This window comes from Citrus sinensis, chromosome 3 (genome assembly GCF_022201045.2).
Source record: "Citrus sinensis cultivar Valencia sweet orange chromosome 3, DVS_A1.0, whole genome shotgun sequence".
Classification (NCBI taxonomy): domain Eukaryota; kingdom Viridiplantae; phylum Streptophyta; class Magnoliopsida; order Sapindales; family Rutaceae; genus Citrus; species Citrus sinensis.
Window position 1 is genome coordinate 46,956,843 of NC_068558.1, and position 19,182 is coordinate 46,976,024.

General features: G+C 33.5%; 2 protein-coding genes across 3 annotated transcripts; both read right to left on the minus strand.

Annotated features, from left to right (window-relative positions):
* Window positions 1-851: 851 nt before the first annotated feature.
* LOC102630203 (protein ARV 2) lies at window positions 852-3,297 on the minus strand. Its single transcript, XM_006491339.4, has 9 exons — window positions 2,997-3,297; window positions 2,852-2,899; window positions 2,668-2,757; window positions 2,536-2,581; window positions 2,337-2,419; window positions 2,150-2,244; window positions 1,923-1,989; window positions 1,677-1,752; window positions 852-1,084 (listed from the first exon to the last, which is right to left on the minus strand). The coding sequence occupies exons 1-9, from the start codon at window positions 3,081-3,083 to the stop codon at window positions 978-980; spliced, it is 699 nt and encodes a 232-aa protein (XP_006491402.2). The 5' UTR covers window positions 3,084-3,297; the 3' UTR covers window positions 852-977.
* Window positions 3,298-8,593: 5,296 nt separating this feature from the next.
* On the minus strand, window positions 8,594-10,476 carry LOC102629913 (B3 domain-containing protein Os03g0120900). Of its 2 annotated transcripts, none has more exons than XM_006491337.4 (2): window positions 10,093-10,476; window positions 8,594-9,962 (listed from the first exon to the last, which is right to left on the minus strand). In XM_006491337.4, exon 2 carries the CDS (start codon window positions 9,951-9,953, stop codon window positions 8,748-8,750), a length of 1,206 nt encoding a protein of 401 aa, XP_006491400.1. In that variant the 5' UTR covers window positions 9,954-9,962; window positions 10,093-10,476; the 3' UTR covers window positions 8,594-8,747. The 2 variants fall into 2 exon arrangements, with proteins under 2 accessions (XP_006491400.1, XP_024948291.1); XM_025092523.2 differs by having other exon boundaries at window positions 8,594-9,999.
* Window positions 10,477-19,182: the final 8,706 nt, after the last annotated feature.

Sequence of the window (19,182 nt, forward strand, 5' to 3'; positions counted from 1 at the left end):
CCACAAAGTTCACGATTGAAGCCTCATTAGATTGTACAATGTGTGTGTGTGTGCGCGCGCACGCGCGGGGGCCGCGATGTGTAATATATACGTATAAAGATTTTAAACTCCACAAAATTTATGTTTGCAGGTGAGAGCAGCTGCACCGCACGTTAGTGATCTATCTCAAAAGGAACACAAGGCCGATGAGCTTGATGAGGACCAGAAAATGCCTCGAACTGCTGATGCTAAGTTTGAGGTCCAGTGAGTCAGATGCCAGAAATAGAAGGGGTTCTTTTCTTCTTCTGGTGAGGACTCCATTTGACCTTACAACTAATCCACCATCAGTATGCATTCGCTATATGCTTCTCAGTCCCATTTCGATCATTTTCTTTACTTAAGAATGGCCTCTCTTCACTGGGCTATGCTATTCTTACCACGACGGCACGTCTCATGATGATGCTGCTTGTGCTAAAATCCTCGCTTAGAGTTTCGAAATCCTAGTGTCATTTACGATAAAATAAAAATAAAAGTATGAAAAGTCCTGAATCGTGATGTTGAATGTAAATTTCTGTGTACACTTGCCATGTGGTTGTACTTGTACAAGCTACACATTGTGTAAAACTTGCTACTACCTTTGGTATTGTTTACAAGAAGTTTGAATTGAGGAGACCGAAGTGAATTTGCTCTTCCATAGAAATTGTCTCACACTTTTAAGGGAGTTGCCCGTGATGTTCAATTCCATTGTGGTTAATTAAGTGATTCATGCACTGGGTAATATGCGACCTTTCTAGCGTCAACCTCACATTCGTTATCCGCCGCTTAACAAGCCAAATAATTAGGCCTTCAACGTGATATAGAAATTGACCAACTCAGCAACCAAAACAGCCATATCGATGGCACGGAATATTGACATTATAAAGAAAACATCAAGTAATGCTCTGTTTGAATCTAATTAGGAATTCCAGTAAAATAATAATAATAATAATAAATTTTCTTCAATATCTCAAATATCTTAACTCGAGCCCTTGAACAACAAAGAACTTTACAGCATGTGCAACCAGGCAGACACCTAGAATTCTGTTCATAGCTGACTCAGTAATCACTGGTTCACACAGAAAAAAATTGGTTATCAGGGATTCAGATGGCAAGCGTAATATATAAACATGAAAGCACAACTTAAAACATCAGGCTGCAAAGTCACCATAACATCATGAAAATGGTTAATGCATATAAAAATGAACTATTTATAGGAACTTATCCTAAATCCTAAACCAAAGTATATAAGAGCCATATTATCCTCATGTAGCTAAAACCTGTTGCTTAGGAGTATTTCTTTCCATATTCTTTTAAATGTATGCCTTCCTCCATCCATCAACCTTATGATCTCAGCTCCCTACAGATATGTTGCCTCACGGCTTCCCAGCATTCTACTCATTGAAGTATAGCAGTACCAGGAGTTTACCTACATAAATTTAAAAGCTTCATAGAGCTCACATTAAGGTGTTAAATAACCATTTGAGATTCCCTAATCAGACCAAATGAAAGCTCCATCAAATTATCTTCTGTAATATACGCCATGCCCATTGCCTAACTCATGTTGGTGTACACTAATCTAGTTAAAGGTGCTGCACAAAGGGACCTTACATGACAAACATTCTTTATCTTATGAACAGAAAGAGGAACTATTTTCTAACCTTTTAAAGCCACTGTGTTGGATGATAAAACGAACAAGTCAATGATATAAATTACAGAAGATGGAAAATTCCAAACCTGTAAAATGCAAACTCGAGGTTAGGCATGTATACTGACTTTGGATTAATGATGTAGACTAGAAAGTAAAAAACAGAAATTATTGTGCAAGGCAAAAACAAGAAGTCATCTGATATGCTGTCAACCAACGAGCAGGGCATAAATGCTTAAGTGGTTTCCGGAACTCGTACCATCATGGCAACAAGGAAAATCTTGAAGTAACTTGAAATGAGCACAGCAAGCAGGAAGTCTTTGAAACTGTAAATTTGGAGTAATTAGCTAAGCCTATTGTATAAGGACCAAGAATGCTGCATATGGAATAATCGAAAGAAAAAACATATTCCTCTACTTTAAAAAGATATCAGGAGGATCCATATGATTTTTAAGTTAGTATCTGAATGCAAGGAAACAGTTTTACCTGCTAGCTCCAGCTGATGTATTTAACAGAATCCTAGATGCATGAAGAAAAACACCAAGAAACATAACGTTCCCTAAAACTACATCCTTCAACATCTACAATTGACATCAACAAACCCAATTGTTCAGCACCCAATAAAATCCAAAATCCATGAAAAGTCACAATTAAATTGATTTGCACTTCATACCTTTTGGAATATCCAGGCTAACAAAGAAAAACTCATGGATGAACTCTGTCCTTCATTGCTTCGGCTTAAAAGCAGACTTCTATCTTGGTTTGCTGAGGAATTCTATGACAACTATTCTTTTGACAAAGAGCTTAAAAAAAAATTAATGAACTCATTTGAAGAACTAACGAGAATTTCATTAACAATAAAAATGGGATACAAGCATCCAGAAGAAGAAAACCAACTGTCGACTTCCATAGTATTCCCTGCAAATTCGAAACTCGTGTTGCAATGTAATCAATACAATAACATGCAGTAGTAGTACCATAACAAGATAGATTTAAACTAATACCTTGAGATTCACAGTTTCACTATTAAGCACATTATAGAGCAGATGCCTATAAGCTTGAGGCTTGTGCAGAATCAAATCGATCAAAAGAATCTACAAAAAAAATAATGTAAAAGAAAAAACTGGGCAAGTCAACCGATAAACGAAATTAAATATGAAAAGCATAAATTTTTATTTTTATTTTTACCATGATTTCACATTCGATGTACTCGTCTGCCACTGCTCTGCAATTCTCCTGTAAACGGAGAGGGCGGGGTTGTTGCAAAATTAATTGTAAATTGGAAAAATTGGAAATTTGAGGGGAAAATGGAAAGCAAGAAATGATAGATTACACATTTCATGAGACGAATGTTTCCAGGCGAGTATTGCACAAACAGCGTCTTGATCCGAAACCCGCATTTCACACACCTGTACTCCATACCCTTCCCTCCCTCACACAATTGACGACACCACGGCGATTCTTTCAGTCATTCTCATTCATTGCCGTTGGGTGTACTCAGATTATGGCGGGAAGGCCTACAGAAACAGAACCACGAAAGTCCCCATTAGGTGAGGAGTTCGTCGGGCTGGGCTCCAGGCTGGTGATCATTGGGCCACACGAATCATCACCTTTGTCTAACTTAGTGCTGCTATTTCTATTGCCACCCACGTTTCTGTTTGTTTAGATATTTTATTTTGTATCATTAAGACTTGTATTTTTTTTCTTGAAAATTGAACAAAACGTGTACAGGAGGTCTTCTGGGTGACTAAGATCGGTAACTTCAACTTCAATTTCGTTTTTTATATATTTTTTTCACGTCATAATTTTTGGGTGGGATCAAGATCCTATGTTGATCTTGATGGAATTAAATATAGAGACTAAATGGATACTAATTTTAAAATACACGGACTAAATGAGCTTTTATCATTTTCAAACTATAAGGATTTTTGGGTCATTGGTTAATGCATAATATATACCTATTTACACAAATAAATAGTAATTATCAAATAAAAAATAATAATATTAGGGATCCCAATATTTAAATTTCAGCTTGTATATATCTCAACTACATGCATCATTCACATAATTAACAAAATTATAATTATATCATTTAATAGATTGATGCCACATTAATTTGAATTGATATAAATTTAAATTTAAATATTAAGATTCTTAATATTATTAAAAAAACATCAATTTTTTTTTTAATTTTTTAAAAAAGAGGCATGTCCAGAAAAAAGATTTTAAGATGATTTTAGAGGAGGTGCTAATAGCACCACACTTTCTAATTCTATTATCCGAATAAATTTTCCCTTTTATTTGGGGATAACAACGTAACTTTAGCTGGAGGGGGAAAATAATAATAAAACATGGACATGCTTTTATTTTTTGGTTTCGGTCAGTTTTTATTTTGCACGAAATAAGCTGCCAGATAATGACAAACCAGATATTATTATTTCTCCAAAAAAGAAAACAGATGTGTACGTTAATTATTTAATTGCGTGCATAAATGCTATTTATTTTATTGTAAAAGAAATTGGCTTTGGCATTATTGTTGCATTAATTGTGGCGTTAGTGCAAAATATGCAGAGTCCAATAAAAAATGGTGGTCCACACGACATGTGTAATTTGGGCCACTCCCCGGACCCCAGCGTGTCGTTGGATACACATCACGCGTTCTGCCGGTTCCGTTACCTTAACTTTACATATTTTCAACCCTAAGCTCTAGTTCTACGCAACCTCCTCAAGTACTTGGATTTTTTTGGGGAAAGGAAATGTGTGGACTTTAAAACTTTCATCAAACCCCTTTGTTTATAAATTCACGATTTTAACTTTATTTTGAATTATTTCATATAAAATTTAATTAAATCTACCCATTTTCTTCGACAATATCTTCAATTATTGAAGTTGTTGTTTATGATCCAGAAATAGAATACTAATTTCAAACCATTCGCTAACTGGCATCAAGCGAATGCTTCAAAAGAATAATTTTTAATAACAGCTAAAGACTAATATGAAAGAAAATAACTCTAAAATTGTATAACTATTTATGTCAAAAAAAGAAAATCAATAAGAATGCCTCACTCTTATTCAACGCATAGAAATATAGAACTAATAGTTGAAGATATTGTCGGAGAAAATAGGCGGAATAAAATCACACCAACACAATAAGTTAACGTGTTGAATTTACAATGTTGAATAGAGCGAAAGCACAATCATCATAAATTTAAAATGAAACAAAAATTCCACGATAAACTTAGACGAGTTTTATATAGAGAGAGGTAGGATGTTTATTGAGAAAAATTTAGAGGTCGTTTTTAGATTTTCTTTTGTAAAATTAAATAGAGTTTTTGATGAGGACATCGGAGGGTGTCATGTCAATAGTCCAACTCAAAGAATGTAAGAGCAAACTCAGCAGTCAGCACACGTGGTTTCTTTATTCACCATCGACTAATATTATATGTGCTTATGAAATATGAATGCTACCCTACATTTATGCACTCGCTTCATGGAATTCTAGTATCAAAGACTTTGAGGTAGCGTAGGAATCTCTTTGGAGAGAAATGCATGTATTTTATTAATTATTATATATGTACAGCTTCATTACAGAACCAGGGAACAATAATTGGACCATATGATGTGCTATACATATTATTAAATTAACCATATATATGGTAGCTATATATATATATATGGATAGGTAGTAGACTCTATATATTAATTGTTAATTTTATTTTATTACCTTCTTAAAAGAATAATGGGGATTAATTAATTTCCATGCATATGCTTCATGGACAAGGAGACATAATTAAAAACAGCTCAAAAGATTAAAAAAGACACTGATCAATCAGGGATCGATTCCGACGTGCAAGGGTAAAACTACAGTAATATTCTGCATGTTCTTGCTCCAGAGTGCTGTAGCTAATCTATATATATATATATATATATATAAAGTATAATTCTATTGATCAGTCAGTAGCTAGACCTAGCTGCGCGATGATCTGGTTTGCTTTTCTAGACGACAAAAACTGCAAATTACAGTTGAAAGAGAAGAGACTACATTCAAACAAATTCGGGTGTACTGAATTAATGCATCTAAACTAGAATAGCCTAATTGATTTCTTCTGATTGTAAGAGTTTATTATTTTCTGCGGAAACGAAACGGCAGCAGGCAGGCAGGCAGGCAGGCAAAGAACTTAAGACGCCACATTGCATTCAGCGAGCATTAGTACAAGCAAACACGTAACGTCGACGTAACCACACCAATATTTAACTAAAGTCTAGCTAGCTGGAATTTAATGCCACGGCCAAACAAGTCTTGCAGGACCTTTTACGGTATGAAATTTTCTTTACAATTTGACATAAATCAACCCGCCATATAGTAATCAAGGATTATTGTGTCTACATTAAATGAACCAAAACGTTTAACTCTTATGTGCTACACCCACAGTCATATGTACACAGACGATAGTTTGCCCTAGGACTCATAAATATCACAACGAAAGGCGAGAGAAATATTTAAATATGGAATACTACTCTCTTTCTCTCATTTTATTAATTGCTTTTATTGCGATCATAATAATTTGATTGACAAATCCCTTTCAACGAGAAACGGTTCAGCTGTAACTACAAGTATTCAGATAGTGTTTCTCATAATTAAAACGTGACTTTTGACTTATTGCAAGAGAACTTCTGAAATGAAATTCATAAAATCTCAACCTACATACTTTGATATATCTTGTATCTCTTCTAGCTAGCAACTATATAAAATTTGATGGCAGTCATAATTCAACAGTTTGAAGAATTATAAGGCTTTCCACATATTATATGCATAAATCTACTTATGACCAGGTCTAGGCCATCATTCGTTTATGTTCTTCATATATAATTTTATGCAATTAGCTTATTATCCTAATTACCAATCTTGTGCACTTGTTAATTACTAAATATATCTTATTTCACGTTCTTAAATCTTATTTCCTAGCAACAAACATCTACTTATTGTCTTCCCGTTTACCTATGTCAGCAGTGATGAATCCAGAAAAATCATTTACCGAGGCTAAATTACGTAACAACAATATATGAAAACTGAAATTTTATGAGTTTATGAGTGTATGTAGATACACTATATATATGGGCAAAAAAATAGTAAAACCACTAACATGAATTATTGTGGGTTTTTATTTTCTTAATTAAAAATTAGGCTTTTATAATTTTTAAAATTAAAGTTTAAATTTTGTGGGTTTATGAGTATAAGGGCTATTTTTATTGATCTAACAACGGCTATTCTAATAGATTTAACGGAGTCTAATTAGAAACTTAAATAATTTTTTCTTTAATTTTTTGAATTTATTCTCTCCTCCGTGACTTTGAGCCCCACTGTCCTAAGGTATATCTGTTCCCGCCTATTTGTAAGAATTAGTGTCTTCATATATATTAAAAATCTTGTACCGATAACATTTTTTTTTCCTTCACTTTTGTTGTTTATTAAAGATAAGAAAGCTGAAATTACCATCAAATTAATGCATCATGCGATATATTAAAACAATGGTAAGGGTTGGTGCTTAAACTAAGCCTTTGATTCTGTTTTAGAACTTCTAATTAGCCAGCCGCGAATACTCAAGTAAATGTGTTGCTTCAAAGTAACTGCGCTACCTTCATTCATTATACATAAATACAAATATACCAGGTTTATCTAGTTATCCTAAAAGCCAATCTAAATCAACCAAGAAGGGCAGATGCAACTCAATTTGAGTTTGAAAGATTGCAATCATATATAATCAATTCAAGACATATAAAGCAAACAAGCTAGGAAATTAATAGGGAGATTATAAACATTACTTATAGTTTATTTATATATAGCTAGAACGATTAATAAAACCAAAAGGTTTTAAGAAAATTAAAGATTGGCATCTGGTCATACAACTCTTCTCGAATTATATTTTGTATGCCTCAAAGTATGATTGCAATTATTGCATATTATAGGGTCTTTCAACAATATCATCGGATCATTTTGAGATTATCTTTATGGGTTTATCTTAAAAAAACACATATTTCAATATATTGTAGGATATAATACATTATATTGGATTCTGTATTTTTTTTTTTTTGTGTTTTAACTTATCTCCGACTTTAAAATGGTCAGCCTGATTGAATTTTTAAAATATATATGAAGTTATGAAGTAGATAATAATGTTACTTACTTGATAATTACGAGATTCCAAGCACAATCATCTTATATATAGAGATTGAATCGCGCAAAATTAAGTGCATGCTTGCACAGACTTTCACTGAAGAGTGGTCTCAGCAAGGGTATCTCACTTGGGGAACCTTTTTTAACAGAAAGGAGATTTTGTATGTTATAATCCAGACAAGAATAAGATAGCTGTAAAGAGAAAAAAACATGAATTACCAAGTGACGGATTAGTAAATAATTAAGAAGTGAAAAATTAAAAAGATAAAGTTAAATATTAGAATACAGATACTACCTTTTTACAGCGCTGCTGCTGCAGCTTTCTGCACATTGTTGCCTGCAGCTAGCTAGCTCGGCTCCTTAACTATGCAGCAGCGGCAGCAGCAAGAACACTAACCTGACGTGGTAATAGAAACAAAAGAGAAAGAGAAAGAAAGATAGGGAGAAGGGAGGGGAAAAAAAAAAAAAAAACTTTTGAACTACTCGTGCATGATATGTAGCTAATTAAGCTAGATAGCCATATCACGAAATGGTGTCAGTAGAGAGAGAGAAAGAGAGTGATAACTAAAGAGGAATAACAAAATTATAGATATATCCCGAACAAAAATGGGGCACTGGGTGGCTAGAGAGAATGGCATGTTTACAGTTTGCAAAACCCAGCACCTAATAAAGGAAAAATGATAAAATTAATAACTAAGGTATGAGAATAAATATATGCTGATGATTTATCATCTCTGTGTGACTATTTTTATACGTACAATTGAAAGATTTGCTTGATATTATATTATTTATAAATATATTAATTTGTTACACCCCCTCAACTAAATAATGTGATGCACTTAAAAATTAATTGATACGAGTTTCTATAAAAGTAATTATCCTTGAAATTATATTAATGCATATAGCAAATTATAGATCCAAATCAAAAGACAAGGAAGATTTTCCTTTGCTTGAATACTCAGATGCTGCAGCTTGCCTTGTGGAACTACTACTAGTGGCTGGAGATTGATCATCTTGTGTAGGGCAGTCCATGTTTACCCCGAACAGCCTTAGCCGCTTTGCTGCAGTAGAGCTGGCAGTTTTGCCCGGAACAACGACAGGCACAGAATCAATCACCATCGGCATATGCCCTCCCTCAATTTGCTGTGAAACTGACGATGGCCTTAGGTAATACTGTACCGGCATCGTCGATGACGCATTGCCACCAAAACCAAGAATCTGTTGTTGTTGATGATGTTGGTAATAAGGATTGTGAATCGTATTGTAACTGAAAGGACCATAATTTGACAAAGATTGGGGGAGCGAGTAGAGCCTGGTGCCCCAGCGCAGCGACTGCTGAAAGCGGAGCTGATTTTGAAACTGCATTTGTGCAAGCGTCGTGGGATCTGGAACATGATGAACATCAGGCCTGCGCCTCCAATCAATGTACAGGCGATCTTTCCCCAGCTCCCCAACGCCGCGCTGAAAGGACACGGTGTCGCCAGCATCAAGCTTCTTATCCTTCACAAAGCGGCTCCAGCCTTTAGTCATCACATAGCTCTGGCTGCTGTTCCAGTACGAATACCTGAACCTCCAGGCCTTGCCGTTCCGATCCTCGAAGTTCAAAAGAAGGCCTTTTTCGTTCGACGAAGAGTCAAGCGGGAAGTACTTCTCGGCGTGTTGTTTCGGTATCACAAGTCGGTTTAGTTTGCCCACATCGCTTGGTGTGACAACTTTATCGAACATGTGTTCTTTCTCGATGGACCTATACATGCCACTGCTCTCACCAGTGGTACTACTACCAGTACCGTTAGCAACATTAGCATTATTTATATTACCGCTGTGTTTGTGTGGTTGATCTTCATTATTGTTGTTGTTGTTTCCAAGTGATAAGTCCATGAGGTCTTCTCTGTTGTCAAAATTGGTGGCTGCTTCTTGAGAATCAATGGGGCCCAGCAGCCATGAGTTTTGGTGGTGATGCGGGACAAAAGCTTTGTACTTTGAAGAAGAAACAGATGAAGATGAAGAAGAAACGGAAAAAGGGAGCTTAATTCTCTCTTTCTGATGATCTTCATCTTGATCTTCTTCATTATTATTATTGCTATTACCTTTTTCTTCTTGCACAAAGTTCATCATGATCCACACCTAAAAATTCAATTGCAATTTTTAACACATGCTGGATCTTGGGAATGAAAAACAAAAACAAAAAATTTATTTAAAAATCATAAATAAAAAAGAAAAAAAAAAGTGGTAACAATTATATAGGAACACACACCTGCTGTGAATTCTTGCTATATATGATCTTGCTGTGTCAGATCCTTGAAGAGCCAAATAACACAGAGATAACTCTCAATGCAAAAACGGACGAGAGACTCGCTGCCTTCTTCTTCTTCTTCTTCTTTGACCAAGAAAACCCAAAACCCTAAACAAGACAGGGCCATGGAAGATTCAACAAATTAAAGCACCAAGTTGTTTGTTGTAGTGGACACATATTATATGAGAAGAGCTCGGTTAGAAGGAAATTAAAGAAGCAAATATTAGTCACTTGGAAAAACAAGTGAAGCGAAAAAATTTGTTTTGCTTTTTGGGTTCTTAAAGAGAGATAGATGGATGGATAGATACCCATGAAAATTGAGAATGAGATGAGAGAGAATTAAGGGGTAAGGGGGGTTATTACAACACAATATAATACTCCTACGTAGGGGCCCATGAATGATCTGGTTCGGCTCATGTGAGCTTGTCCTTTTCATCATTTTCGGTTTATTTCTTTTTCTTTTCTTTTTTTCACCCCTTTTTTTTTTTTTTTCTTTTTTGTTTTGGTGCTAAGACCAAAATGGCCAGTTGGGCGAGAGAGGGTCTAGTAGGCATTAGGCAATAAGTTAGATAATGTATTAGAGTTTTGACTTTGGTGGCATTGATTTGATTGTGTGCTGGTCCTGTTCTGGGAGTGTGAGAAAAGTTGTGAGCGAGTGAGTGAGTGAGAGAGAGAGAGAGAGAGAATTGTTTTACTTTTAATTGAAGCAAATTGTAAGAACCGATCGATCCTGCAGCTCAGCTGGCGCCTCATTCTCCAACTTGAGGGAAAGATTGCTCTTACATACAATCATTATTCCCCTCTCAGCTGCGGCTGCCTCGCTCTAGATCAAAATGCAGAGAAAATTAAGGGAATTGAAGTCCAATTGAACGAATTGATTAAGCTAACAAACTGAATTTCAAAACGTTGGTCAAATATGTTTACAAATTAGCGGGTTCATTTGTTATTGTCAAAATTAACTGTGCCTAACATAAGCTCCCTGTGACTCTTATCACTATGGGAAAAATATTGATGATCATATCTAACAACTTTAATTTCTTGGTTTTGGTAACTGAAGAGCGCTCTTCGAAATCAAGGTAACCCATATTTAGCTTAACGAGTCACATCCCATTATATATTACAACTTAGTTATTCTAATTTCTACCTTTGACGCTGAACTGACAACAAAACAATGGAATAATTATATATGTTAAGTGTTAATTAACTTCGACCCTCCTGCAATTTAGCTATATCTATCAGTCTTTACTAATCAATTACCGATGGAGATTATATAGCATCCCATAAAAGTGAGCCAGCTATCTTAACGCATCAATGCAGAATGAGCCATTTCACCCGCTAAGCCATTTTATGTTCCCATTTTTCAGCGGAAATGTTCATTGGCCCTTTGATCAATCCTTTGAAATGTGAGTATCGGAGCACAATCTTAGTAACTAAGCCATCGACTAGAAAGGACTTAATTATTTTTTGATGCATTCGAATTGAATATTTTCATAGGAATTTGTGCTGGATATTGGTGGAAATATTATTGCATTAGTACTTGTACATTGCAAAATTGCTTATATATGCGTATATATAATTACTTGTTACCAGAAGGTGGATATGTCTATTGATTCATGTGGTCCAGTTTTATCTTCACTTTGCGGAATTGGACAGAACCATCCAGACACCATATTGTTTTATTGCGGAGGTGGGTAATTGGCAACAAGAAAGGTAACTAATAACTAATTAATTAATATTTAATGCCAGTCATGATTATTAATATATATATATCCAATAAACACATGGTCAAATATATACGTGTATGACCCATTATATCTACACACACACACACACACACACACGTACACACATAATTCTCTTGGAGATTGTAATTCACTTCAGAATCATCATCCTTTTTCAAAAAATAAAATAAATAAATATCATCGAAGGCTAATTTATTGAAAATAAAAAGAAAGAATAAATTAAGGGGAACAAAATGAAACTTCCCCTCATCAAGAGAGTTGAGAAATAAACTTTTTGACGATTGAAACGGCTTTTGGTTAAAGGATGGAAACCTTTAGCATGAAGCTGATTTAGCCTTGTTGATTCATCTTTTGCGCAATCCTAATTAGCTTCAGCAGCCTACACGGGCTCTTCACAATCGTCTTCTTTCTCAAATGTTCCCATATATACTTTCAAAAGGAAAAATTATTTTGCTAACTGTTTAGCCAATCAGAGTGTTCGTTGCTTAGAGTTTTCGTTGTGGTCGTCGCCTTCTAACACTATATATATATACTGTTCATTGTTAATCTGAAGATGCTAATGACTTCTTAAGCTATACTTTTATTTTAATCTTTACTTTCATGCTTGTCAGTGGTGTTTCTCAGCATTTTAACTTCACAATCATTGTCATCATATGATCATCGCTGACGATTTATTTTTAGATGTATATAGATCATGTGATGTAGCCAATAGACTAATACGTTGTGAAAGAGCTCGTTGTAATGAATTGACTGAAGTCTTTTCAACTTAATTATACATTGAGAATAATCTGGTACGTCTGTGTCAATATAATATATATATATATATATATATTATGTTCATTGACTTACTATAGATCTCCCATATAAATTTTAATACTCCACTTGGGAATCTATTCCTAAATTACAACCCCCACTTGCTCGAATTTATTTTATTTTACTATATAAAAATGATTACCCTCTTATTATTATTATTATTATTGGCGGAGAGCTGCATTATTCGTATTTGAAGCTGCAAGGTATAATATTTATTAGCATTTTACACGAGATGATATTTTATTACATAAGTTTTTTTTTTTAAAAAAAAAAAATAGCAGGCAAGGATATGCGGTCAAACATATACCTACATATATAATTACAGGAAAACGTTGTTGCATCAACTCCCATTTATCTTTTTTATCATAACTATAATTATCCTATCAAGTTCACATTTTGAAAGTGTTATAACTATATATTTTGTTATAGTTTTAAACTCTTGATACAAACTAATATGACATAATTCAATTGATTGGATTATATGCCTCTTGGCCACATATGATTTATTATGTTGTTTTGTATTTTTATCTAACCAATGAATTTACGTCACACTAATTTGTACTAAATAAGTCTGCACAAAATTTTATAGCACTACAATCAATCTTCATTTTTATCATTTTATATTTTATTCAACCAATTATTTATACCACATCAATTTGTATAAGTAGTTTTTGGTAACATATTTTGTGTGAATTTGCATATGTAGCAAAGAAAGCAATTGATTACCTGAGAAGGGGAAAGAAATTCCTCGAGTTTAATTAATATTTGGTACAAAAGTCCTTCGACCTAACTCATACTATAAGAATTAGTTAGTGAGATGAAGGGTAATACTCTTTACATCCCTATAGCTTGGTTTTATGGCTTATTACGTTCATATAGTTTGTAAAATGCTTCAACACACACTTCACTCTCAATATTTTGCTCAATTTAACAGTTTTACCCTTGATGAATTTGGACAATTCAAATAAATGGCATTAATTATTGTATTATTTAAATGAAGAATGATTGATAATTAACAAAGAAATATTTTCAGTATCATCCAAATTCATACAATAAATATTGATTGTGAATTGATGGATCATATCTTAAACTTATATGTTTAGCCATTTAGCCCAAGATTAGACACAAGTTTATTGAAAACTCATGGACCTAAAATCATACTAAAAAAAAAAAAATAGTGTTGAAATTATTCCCTCAACAAATAAGAAGAAGAAAAAGAAGAAGAGCTGCTGTAAGAAAATTAATTAAATTTGATAAAATATTTTGCTTGTACTGTGATAAGTGATGTCAAGTGATAACAATCAGATCACTAAGAGCTCTAATTGTGGATACAATTTTTGTTGGTATGTCATAAACCACTTTTGCTGATAACTTGGAAAAGAACTACTCCTATTGGTAGAAAATTTAACTATTGCTCGTGTTCACGTGGAGATGCCTGAACTTGAAATATTGCGATGTGCAAGCGCTTGGTCACATTCTCAAGTCTCAATTCATGGTAGACACACACACACACACACACACAAAAATAAATAAATAAGTAGTTTTTCTTCAGTAAAGGCATCTTTAATTTATTAAAATAAAAATATTCTCAGTAAAGAATTTATATATATGTGTGTGTGTGTGTGTGTGTGTGTGTGTAGAAGTAGCCCAACAGAAATATGAGTAGCCCAGCAGGCATAGAATCCGGTAATAAGAAAAAGTTTTAAAACAAAAGGGCTTAAATGCAAAGCTTAAATTGCAAAAGCAAAAGAGCGAAGTACTGTTCCATTACCAAACCCAAGTTCGTTAAACTCAATTTAATTATTATATGTGTAGGAATGGGGGTGCGTGAAGTGTGTACAGCAATAGTACTGTTAACTCACTTAAATATGTAATACAGTTTCACACAAACAGGTCGTAAGTATCGTTTATCGAGAATTGCCGAGGAAATATCACAAGTTAACATCAAAGCTCAGAGCTAGCTAGAAGAGATTTTGGAGATGATGATGCTGCTGCTGATGATCTTTAAAGCTAAAGCTAAAAGCTAAAACCTAGCTATTAAAACCCTAATGGGGGACCTCTCTCTCTTTCTCTCTTTCATCATTTATTCAGATGAAAGGTCCTCTACCTCCTCTCTTCTTCTTCTTCTTCTTCTTCTTCTTCTTTTTACACATATAGTTAATGATAATACTTACTTTATTTCATTTAAGTTTCTTTATTTTATTTATAGTTACTGTGTTTTAATATGACACAGGCTTTAGGACCACAAACCCTAACAAGAGAGAGAGAGAGAAAAAAAAAAAGAAAGGGAAAGAGAGTCCCAATATCTATAACAAGCTAACCCGCACACACATGCAAATGAAATATGATCCAGTTGGCGGTTATCTTGTTTCATAATTCTTCTGCTGGCTGGCTTTTTGTCCCTTTCCCTCTCTCTCTCTCTCTCTCTCTCTTTCTCACATCTCATTTTCAAACCAAACAAGCATATCTAACCTAATTGACTGACTATGTCATTGGCCACAGCCATGTTCATTGTTCCCACTTAGTTCTATTTCTGTAGGTACCTACACATATATATTCAATTTCTCAATTCAGTTCAATATTAGGGGAGCATGAAAGTGCAGCTAGCAGCCATGACCAAAAGGTAGCTAGGGTTTTTTTTTTTTTTTAATATTTCTCTCTATGATTAATAATGCATATCTTTTGCAGCCATTATATACATATATATATTCCAGTTCAAGACCCCTGTTTACAGCTTTGTAAATGTAGGGGAAAAGATAAATATAACAATAATAATAATAATAATTTTTTTTTTTAACAATCAAGAACTGTTGATTTTAACAAAGTGAGAAGAGCAAGTTAAAAGAAAAAAAAAATGCACAATCAAATGCACGGGTAACCATTTTCGTGATGATGATAGTCTAACAATTACAAATGTCATAAACATATTTATGTTCCCCATGGTCTAGGGTTATTTGATAGCTATACAGCTATGTAGCCACTGGATTTAATCTGTATGGAGGTTACTATGCTCATTTATATATATGTATATGTATATACACAACAATGACGCATGGGAGAATTATACTGCATAATAATTGATATATACATGCGGTGGCTCTGTGTGTGTATACGGGCCCCATATGTAAGGGTAGAGGGACACATACAAATAAACCAGGTAGCCAAAAAGGAACTCAATGTGGGGAGGGACTAGAGAGGGCGAGGTTACCCAAATAATTCCTTTTGGTTCATGCCATTCATCCCACTCCCACAGACACAGTGCCACAGTGGGGGCTGTGCTCACTGCTTGCACCAGTACCTACCTACCCACCTAGCTAGCTGCTGCAGCACAATACATCCAGCTGCATAAAAAATGTGCACTAGCTTGTTACCTCTATTATATAATTAAATTTACGTTTTATTTTTTTTTTACTTTTTAATATATTTTAGAAGATAAATATCTAACTAATAATTAAATATTTAAATTAAACGCACTGTGTCCAGTGTCTGCTTCTTCTTCTTTTATAATACCCCACGCTAGTGGCCTGTTGCCCCACCCTTCCTCTGAGAAACCGTTGAGACTCTCTGGCTGTTGGGTCGCTTTCTCTCTTGATTAGATGACCCACAGCCCACGGCTAGCTAGCCTCTCTCATTTATTCATGTTTCTTGTGGTACCAATTAATTTTATCATCATAACATTTCCATTTTATGCATCTGTATTTTACATTCCTCTTCTCAATGCACACGTATAAATAAAGTATATATGTACATACATGTTTATTTTAATGGGCAGGCAATTTTTTTTTTTTGGAGTGGCATAAGAATTGAATAGCACTCAAACAACCGCTCACGCTAGAAAAATGAGATTTAATTAATTGTCATTATCAGGCAATACTTTATTTAACCCCCCCAAAAAAATTAGAAAAAGATACTATAATCAAAATTTAATTCCATCATGCATTTGAATTTTGATGACTAACATTATTCAGTGCATGTTTTCCAGTAAATTTACCACAATTTAACATACGTCTTATTGTATTTAGAACAATTTTTTTTTTTTAATGATTGAAGATGGTTAAAAGAAAACCCACCTTAGTTTTTCGGCTGTTCATTATATGAACATGCACTGAATAACCTTATTAGTAGCTGTTGGCCCCTCTGTTTTGTGTACTTATAGAATCTAAATTCCCCTCCTTTTAATTTCTGGTGCTAAAATCATTAACCTTTTTCTTGTAATTATTCTGCACGTACTTTTAACTCACACTCTTAAGTATGTACTTGTGTAATTTTCGTGATCAGATGTCTATTTAAGAAGCTCTGGTAGAATCTGTCTAATCGTAGCTATATTTATATAAGCAGCCCTCTAAGCTCTGATGGCTCTCTCAATTAGATAATATGATCATTCTAATACTCGTTAATACTCCATATCTATCTCTGCTAATATATAGCGTATGACTACTGATATTTCTGATGGTGGAAATCCAAATTAATTTGAAATCCCTGCCAAATTAATTATGTAAATGCATAGCGGGAGTTATGAAAATAAATCAAATACAAATATGCCTAGAAATCTGAAGGAAAGAAATAGAGTGGTAATAGTATTTTTTTTTTTTTCATATTGATTTTGTGTTATTTTTGGTGATGATCATGAGGGTGGTGATTCCGAGCAAGGGTATGAAAGCGAAATGTATGTACGGCGGAGGGCATGCAGTGGATGGACCGCCGACCATAACTCGATAATTGAAACTTTAATCAGAAATTGTGAGGATCAGAAGTGTGATCCACATGCACTTTGAATAAAAAGGTTGCTGTGGCCCTGTGGGGACTCCTACGAAAAGACATGGGAGAGAGAAGTTGCTTGTGATTTTTAAAGACTGCATGTGATTTCATTTTTAGTTCACATTTGATGATGCACCAAATGTGTTAAGAAATCTAGTCTCGTTTCAACTTGGACGACTTGAAAAAGAGTTCCATTTCCTTTTGGAATTTAATGAGATGATGTCACTTGGTTACTCATTCTATTTGACCCGACTGATCCTTGAAATATTCCAACTGTTCAGTAGGGACAGATAGTTAGAGAATTGAGATGAACATACAAATATATATTTCTCTACATATATGTGTATGTACACATATGATGACTGTTCGATTATAAAGACAAATATTGAATTTGTATTTATTGTTATAATCTGGTGGTTATCATCAGTATTCAATGGTGAAACTGCTTCACTATAAACGCTGTCGTATATATACACACACACTTATATATGACAATGTAAATTTATTTTAACTTTTATACCACTGAATCGTAGAGAAAATTATAGGGTAATTAATATTGCAACATATAATACATGAACATTATATTAGTTGAAATATTAATTAAAATTTAAATGTTGGAATCTTTTATATTATTTTTTTTTACAAATTTTGTTTTACTAATAAGCTATATATTCAAGAAGATAAACAAGATTTATCTTAAAGATAGCCTAATTGGTTAACTCTTTTAGAGGTAGTAAATGATTACAAGTTCAATGAGAATACTTTTAATTTTGGTAGTAAAGGAGGACAAAGCTATGGTGCCTGGGGTGCATGGTATCCCATTTTGAGCTATGTACAGTGCAGTTCCTCTTATTTACTAAAAACTGAAAATTTAGAGACTTTTAAATGGTAAGATATAAGTCTTATGTGTTTCTATTATTTACACTTGGATTCTAGCCCATATTTTATTATTATGAAATTTTTGACATTATTATTTGTTCGTATATTAATGTTATTGGTAAATTAATTTTTTTAATTACATATGTAAATTAATTATTGTATATTAAACAGATTTTATGTTGTTTCTAAAGAAAAAGATGAAATATTGTTACTAAATTAATATATTTTTATTACATGTTTAAATTATTTATTATAGACTAAATAAATATTATGTTGTTTTTTTTAAAAAAAAAATTTGTATTAAAAAAAATTTTGTATTAAAAAAAATTTTGTACAAATTATTATCCTTACACTATCACCGATTTTAACAATCAAATTATGTTGACCGATCAAAATGTAGAAATTTTAAACAATTCAAAATTATGTGTCAAATTTTAAAACTTTTGACTATTTTTTTTTTAAAAAAAATTAATAAGGACATCAATGTTAAAGACCCAAAAAAAAAAAGAAGGCGCCCATGCTATTGATACAACTTGCGTGTCAAATGGAATGGCCAACTATGTATGGACAAATCAAAATGGGGTAGCAAGCGCCAGGTGGACAGTAGTTGGACCCTGCAAAGTAATGGGGTACAATCAATGTAACTAAAAAGCAAACAAAAAGAAGAAGATACAGAGGATTTGCCCAAAGCTTACTCAAAATTTCAAAAAATGAAAACTACCTTTAACTAACTTTTTAAATGGTAAGAAACAATTGAATTTGGGACAAAAGTTTGGTCTTTTAGTGCATACTTTTATCCATTATTATTATTATTATTATTATTATTGTCATTTATTTAGAATTTACTTTTAAGAGATGC